The 7,333-nt window shown below is 45.6% G+C and overlaps 1 protein-coding gene across 1 annotated transcript; it reads right to left on the reverse strand.

The window, feature by feature from the left end:
• Positions 1–7,032, reverse strand: IPP (intracisternal A particle-promoted polypeptide). Its single transcript, XM_051795763.1, has 8 exons — positions 6,675–7,032; positions 6,160–6,591; positions 5,693–5,848; positions 4,785–4,952; positions 3,883–4,020; positions 3,436–3,558; positions 2,590–2,810; positions 1–1,776 (listed from the first exon to the last, which is right to left on the reverse strand). Exons 1-8 carry the CDS (start codon positions 6,976–6,978, stop codon positions 1,552–1,554), a joined length of 1,767 nt encoding a protein of 588 aa, XP_051651723.1. The 5' UTR covers positions 6,979–7,032; the 3' UTR covers positions 1–1,551.
• Positions 7,033–7,333: the final 301 nt, after the last annotated feature.

A 7,333-nucleotide genomic window follows, 5' to 3' on the forward strand; every position in this document is an offset into this window, starting at 1 on the left:
TTCCACAGTCAGTTCTGAAAACGTATTTTATTATGAAATGCTGTTTAATACAAGCTTATACTTGAAAAAAATAGACATTAATTCAGACATATAAGAAATCCTCTGAAGTAAAAGCACACACAAGATTATAGAACAATCAGAGAAAGAAACTCTCCATCACGTAGCATGTTTTAGCCCAACCCTATGTCAGATTTTAAAACCTGCAGCACTCACCTTGGAGGATTTGATTCCTGTATTAATTAGTTACTTTTACACAGGGGATATTGACCTAGACAGCATGAATGCTCCTTTGTCTACACCGTGCAGGCTTCCTGTTCAGTGACATTCCACTTGTGGTTTTGTGTTCCAGAATAACACTGTCTATCAAAGTTCAAGCAGCCTCACTTCAGGCTCCATCCAAATCATCCACAGCTGTGCAGAAAATGCAATCACAAGTGTGCAAAAAGCAACATCAAATTTGTTAATTAAACGAATCTAGAAAAAACTCCAAACTCCTAGTAGTATTGTTCTACTAGATGTATCCAAGCTAAACACAAACTCCTCAAGAGCACACTGATAGCATCACTTTAATGCTGAGTGCAGCTAATTCTATCACAGAAAGCTCCATTGGCTCAAATTTGGAAGAGGCACAAGATGCAGTGAAGGTGAACGTGTGTGCCTTCTAGAACAGCAAATACTCCAATGCCAAGTCTCAGCATGTGTCACACAGGGTAAAAGCACATTTAACTGTGGGGAAACAAAATGGGGGCAAAAGGCTTTCCCTAATTTTTTTACTAAGAGCAGTCCTAAAGAGAACAGCAAATCTAATGAATAGCATTTCCATTTAAAATTGATCAGAGCTTACACAAAAAGGAGCTCTACTGTCATAGCTGATACCACTGAGAAGAAAAGCCAATGCTTAAGTGGAATGACATTATTAGAACTGTAAGGATAACCTTCCAAAATAGGAAATTCTCAGCCACTCACCATCCAAGTGAGTGGAGTAGCCAGAAAGTAAATATCCAATTCATATTTAATGTCCAGGAGCAGAAAAGAGGCTCAAATGTATCAAGGTCATAAACAGAGACACCAAGCTTCCCCCCTGTTACCTTCTCTTCCTTGTTTTCCACCAGAAAAAGACAAGTAATGCCATCCAAATTGCCCACCTGGTCTTATCTCCAGGTAACTCCTTGCTGTCCATAGTAACCCCCTTCCAGACTGCAAGGGCAGCTAAAATGCCAGCTTGGGTGCATGTGAGAGAGTTAACAGCCTGATTAGTGTCTCTGACATGCTGGAATTATTTCTTCAGATTTTTACGGGGCAAATTCACCATTTATTTCAGTGAGCTTAATCCAGTTATAAGGGGCATTCCTACTCTTAACAGAATACTTCCCAAGACAGACACTGGATAAGCCAATTTACTTTGAAGGGCTTTTCCTTTTGCTCAGGAAAATCCCTCTGATCTAATTCTCCGCTGCAGCTCCTGTGTTAAAAAGGGTTTCTGGCCTATGAAACCGGAGACCTGAGGAGACAGATTTACTCATTCCTTCAATGAGTTTTCTTCTTTGTGTTTTACAGCACGGCCACGCCTCCTTCGCAGCGGCTGGTGATCATGTTGGCAATTTCAGTCCAACTGTCCATATGAGGGTTATAAACTTCAACAGAGTCAGAGGTTACCGGAGCAGCAAAATCAGGACTGGGAGCTCGGCCTCCCAAGGCATAGAGGAGTCCATTCACAGCCACAACACACACACCAGCTCTTGGGATCTTCATCGGAGCAACTTCAACCCACTTTTCCTAATGAGAGGGTGAAAGAGTTAACAAGTAGTTTCAGGGCAAGCCCTGATTCTGACAAAATAACTTCTAAAGCTTAAAGGCTGAAACATATCCAAAGAACACTATGTATGCACCTCACAGGCTCCAATATGGTATGTGTACAGTACCAAGAGGATTATCAAGCCAGGAATGACAACACTTTCACAAGGGGTCCAAATCACGTTAGTCACTAAAGAGCAGATCCCATACTGTCTGTACACAATGCCCCTCCCTTTCTTCAGTCACTGCAAGATGCAGTCTGTCTCCAAAATAGAGAATGGTACAGTTTGAAATGGGAAATAAGGAAAACTAGATTGAATTCAAAAAGCAAGCAGATTGGCACACTGGATTATGTTCTGCTTTTAACAGTAGCTACTCTTCTAAACAGCATCATAGAAACATAAGCAATAACAGTCAGGAATAATTTCTTATTTTAGTCATGCTGAAGCACCATTTTGATGCAGAAGGAAGGTCCTCAATTTTTCAGTGAGTTTTTTCTCTCTATTCAAATTATCGACCTTTCTATTGAAGAGGAGGAATCTATCCCCTCACCTTAACCCTAGCAAGTATTTACTAACCTACAGTATATCTGTGCATGGTTAAACCACAACAACTAGTTAGGATAGACCCTGAGATCACCAAAGCTTTGTTTCACTCAAGATCACCAGCCAGTAGTGAAAAGGAAATGGAATTTCCAGCTTTTTCTTTTTAAAGAAAGGAAGCAGGCTACCTCTACAGCATCTTACACAAACCTGATGCAATCTACATTTAGGAAGGGAACGGACTCTACTGTACCTCTTCAAATGAGTATCTTTCTACACTAGCAAGTGCATCCTGAGATTCACTGGAGCCTCCCACGGCGTAGATACAGTCGTTGAGAGCAGCCACACCAAGATACGCTCTCCGGGTGCCCATCGGAGCGAGCTCAGACCAGCGTTTGGATATCGGGTCGTAGACTTCGACGGAGCGGAGCTCTACTCCTTCACTGCTGACACCACCAACAACGTAAATCAAACCTGCAGGAACAGAATTTCTCCTCCCTTAGGTTTCATAATATGAAGAAAGACAGAAAATGACTGTCACGACAAAGGTTTCAGTCTGACGTTAAGATGGCTTAAGAGCGACAGAAAAACCTCCCTTTGTTCAGTAGCAGCACACATAAAGCTTTTGCATGAGTAACTTGGGGATTGAACACTGGAAGCTCTGATGAAAGCAAAAATTAATTAAGTCCAGGGGAAGGAATTCAGAAGGTTGCAAATGCTGACCAGGTCTGAATCAAACACTTAATAGGCACATTTATTTACCAAGTCTTTAGACATGTCTGTCTTAAAATAACCTGTAGCAACTCTTCAGATTGTCACAAAGAAACACACACAAACCCAAATATGGAAGGTAAATAAAAACAGTATCAGGAAAAACTGTTTTCATGAGATAAAAGGCAGAAGACAAGAGAGAACTTTATAGTCTTTGAGTTCTGTAGAATTAGAAATGTGGTATTAGAAGAGCAAACAAGCGAAGCACAAACACGTGCAACTGACAGCTCAGTACAAGACAATGGTAAGAATTCATGACTGAAACATAAAGCTTCAAAATCCAACAGCTGTTGGAACTATTTATGGATACAAACTTAACAATACACACCTTGCATTTCACAACACCCAAAGCAGTAACGGGGCATAGCCATGCTTCCCACCACATCCCAACAATTTTCTTCAGGATCAAATCTTTCAATTGTGTTGCCGATCTCTGCTCCAACCCAACCTCCTGCAAATAATAGCAAACACAGGAAAGAATTTAATGGCATGAAGTTGTGTGTTAGCTGCATGTTTAGCATACAGTGAGTGCACTGTTCCAGGACAAATTCTGAAACCAGCATGCAGTCAGTCTACAATGGACATAAGTTACAACTAAACAATAACTAATCCACAAAGATTTGGTATATTAATGCTTATTGACACAGCTGGTTTTCAAAACCTAAATTGCAAATTTGCATCACCGAGACGTAATATTTAAGATCAAATCGCTTTGCAAGTTCCATGAATCTTTAAAATTAACTTCACTTAGGGGAAAAAAAAAAAGAGAACTTACCCAAAGCATAGATAGCACCATAGCAAGTGCACACTCCCAGTGCACAGCGGGGATGGTTCATGGAAGCCACAGTTGTCCACTGCTTTGTAACAGGGTCATAACATTCCGTACAGTCAAAAATCATCGAGTTGTCCTCACCTGCATAACAAGAGCAAGAACAGAGATGGAGGAAATGTTTTGCAGATATGGAAACATTCTTCAACTCCTTCCAGGACAGGCAACATTTGAATACAAGATCTATCTTTCAGCCAAACAGCCAATGTAGCAAAAGCATTGTTTATACCCAGAACTGAATAATCACTAGGAATCGCTTTCATCAACAGTTCCCTGAAACGTTACTGAAAACATCAGAGGGATGAACAACCACAGTGCTGCACATCTTTTACTCTGCAGCACAACTGCCAGGGTTTTCAGGACCAAAGAATGTGTTCTGAGGTGACAAAACCAGTCCACATATGCATTCTTGAGTGATGGGCTAGTAGAGCTACTCATCACATCCTTGTGCAAACACAAATAACGAGCCTTTCCAGGCAGGCAGACCACAAGTGGTCTGTCCTGTGCTACTGCCTTTTATGCTATGGGCTTCTGCCAGACTACAAGTGAGACAAGGAATTCCATTAGTGGGGGTATGCAAAGCCGTATGGTAACCTCTGAGTTGCTACACCATGAGGGGAGAGCAGCTTAGCAAAAACTGGCCAACACAGGAGCCCAAACAGACATTCACAGAGCAGTGACAGTAGAGAACCAAGGCAGAGAACGAAGGAACCCCAGTTATACCTAAAAGTTGTACTATCTACTGCTGGGTTCCTCAGAACCACTTACAGGAAGAATAATTTAAAAAAATCCCCATCCATGAGTTCTCCAGTACCCATGTAACAAAGAAAGCATATTTGAGCTGTTACCTCCAATGGCATAGACCATTCCTCCCACCACAGCCACCCCCAGCCCGCTCCGGGCCTGGTGGAGAGAGGACACTGTGGTCCAGTAGTGGCTGAAAGTGTCAAATCGCTCCACACAGCTGAGGGCTCTGCTGTCACTCCAGCGTCCTCCCTGCAGTCGGTTGTACCCACCTGGAGAATAAGTGGAAAGAGCGTGGCTGAGTAACAGCTTCTTGCTCATCCCCATGCTCCTGTAACTAAACCACCGAAAAAAATTACAGTAACAGCCATTTAGCCACTTTTAGTAGGAACTGGGTTTTGACAATAGCTTGGTTTCTTCAGCCCGCAAGGAAGACAGGTTGGCTTGAGGGTCATGGTAATTGTGCTGAGCTGACACCATAATGCTACAAATATTAGAATTCATGTTTTGAATAAAACACAGAGATCAGCCAACAGCCTTTGCTATCCAAGTCGGTGCTACTTCCCACAGGGTGAAACAAACACATTCTCTTCCAATATAAAGCTTTGCTGAAAACTTGCAATTTCAAGTACCCCATCACATGAACCAAAGTATCCTGGACAGAGAAAACCACAGCTCTCAGAAGAACAAAGGGTGCAGTGGATTTGCATGTACCATTCCAGCAGCGAACCCTGGGTAAATCCTCTGCTGATTTGCAGCTTTCCACCCAAGGCAAATTACTTTTAGACAGCAAATCTGGGCTTTGAATGCCATGTCATAATGACAAGAAACACGAATGCTGGACTTCTGTGCAATTCTAAGCAGAAACCAGCTAACATGGTAACTAACTCAGCCATGACAAAACATTTTGATATCTTTATATATTTTGATTTAAAAAAAAATCCAGTATCTCTTCAGTACTGTGAGATACTACTTCATTTGTTTTACAAGGTTCAAACAGCCACGTTCTAACCTACTGCATAAAGGTACTTCCTGGCTTTCCTCCGGGGACGACCTTTAGAAGCCTGGAGAAAACTGCTGACCTTGTTCTCTTTGGGAGACTTAGAGACTTCACAATATTCTTTCAACAGAGTTTGCAGAGCCACTCGAAGACTGAAATCTGGAATACCTTGAGGAAATAAGCAGAATAAAAAAGGCACAGTGAAAAGTTAGAGGCAGTAAGCAACTCTGGTGTAAAAAAATTAATAGCTTCTCCTAAAACAGCAGACAAATCAAGGTTGCCTACTTTTATATGGCTTTTTCAAAAGCAAGTTTATTTAAAGTAAGCTGTGCTTGTTTGTTAAAAAATAGAACTCGTTTGCTATAAGTATTTTCACTCATCATGCTATTAATGTAAAAAAAAAGTCCATCAAAGCCCAGTAACTCCAAAAAACACATGGCTTGCTCACGTGATATCCTTTCTTTCCTTCTTTCACTTACTTTCTATGTATTTTAACAGCCTCTGTGCTGGCAGCAGAGGGAATCGAACGGGCTCCAGTACTTCTACGACGTATTTCTTTCTTTTCCCCACATCCTTCAGAATCCATTGCATGGCCGCTATGAACACCTGGTACTCGTCCTCGATGCTCAGGTCCTCACTCCGCAGGATCTTCACGAGCTGCTCCTTGGTGAGCGCCAGGAACTCCTCCCCGCCCTGCACCTCCAGGAAGTGCGCGTGGATGTAGCTCTCGGTGAACTCCATCAGGTCGTGACAGGCGATCTGCTCGGAGAACTGGAAGAGGCCGATGCAGTTCAGCGGGTCGATCTGCCCCTTGAGGAACTCGCAGCAGAGCTCCACCACCTCGGTGAGCTGCAGCATGTCGGCGGCGACGATGAGCTCCTGGACGTTGTGCTCGGCGATGCTCACCACCCCTGCGGGCACCAAACCACAGCGGGGCCCCGCTCCAGCCTGCGGCCGCGGGGCGCCCGCCCCGAGCCCCCGCCACAGCGCTCACCTGTGTAGATGAAGTCGAGCAGCGTGTGGAAGGTGCCCGCCTCCACGCCCGCGATCCGCACCACGTCCCGCCCGGTCTCTTTCATGCCGCCCGCGAACAGCGCCGCGAAGTAGGGGCTGCTGGCCGCCAGCACCAGGCGGTGCACGGCGAACGCCTCCGGGCCCACCTCCAGCCGCACGTCGCAGAAGCACTGCCCGGCGCGCAGCCGGTTGATCTGGGCCAGGAGGAGGCGGGCGTGGCGCTCGGAGCTGGAGCAGGAGCTGGGGCTGGCGCTGCCCTTGCCCGCCCCGGCGCTCGCCGCCATCGCGGAGCTGCTGCTGCTGCTGCTGCGGCGGCACCGACACCTCCCGCCCGGGCCCGGCCCCGCGCCGCGCACGCGCCTGCTCCGCCCGCCCGGGCGCGTGCGCGCGGGGGGCGCGCGTCCCGCTGAGGCCGCGCTGACTGGACATGGCGCGTGCTCTGATTTGGGGCTGCTGAGGGGTCGTGGGCTGAGGGCGCTCTGTGTGCTGAGGGTCCGTGTACTGAGCACACACCCCTCAGCCGCTCCTCATAAGGCGTATTTTCTAGACCTTTCACGAGCCTTGTTGCCCTTCGCTGGACCCGCTCAATGTTCTTTCTAAAACGAAGAGCCCTTGTGCACCCCCCCTGGCACCTCTGGC

This window comes from Manacus candei, unplaced genomic scaffold (assembly GCF_025592945.1).
Source record: "Manacus candei isolate 608988 ecotype Guabito, Panama unplaced genomic scaffold, ASM2559294v1 h1tg000005l, whole genome shotgun sequence".
Taxonomy (NCBI): Eukaryota; Metazoa; Chordata; class Aves; order Passeriformes; family Pipridae; genus Manacus; species Manacus candei.

Bases quoted from the DNA above. Each gene is read 5' to 3' on its own strand.
- IPP (XM_051795763.1), bottom strand. From the start codon at position 6,978: ATGGCGGCGAGCGCCGGGGCGGGCAAGGGCAGCGCCAGCCCCAGCTCC. The intron at 3,559-3,882 runs GTAAGTTCTCTT...TATTATTTGCAG, and splicing joins TGGTGCTATCTATGCTTTGG to GAGGTTGGGTTGGAGCAGAG. The intron at 1,777-2,589 runs GTACAGTAGAGT...CCCTCTCATTAG, and splicing joins AAAGATACTCATTTGAAGAG to GAAAAGTGGGTTGAAGTTGC.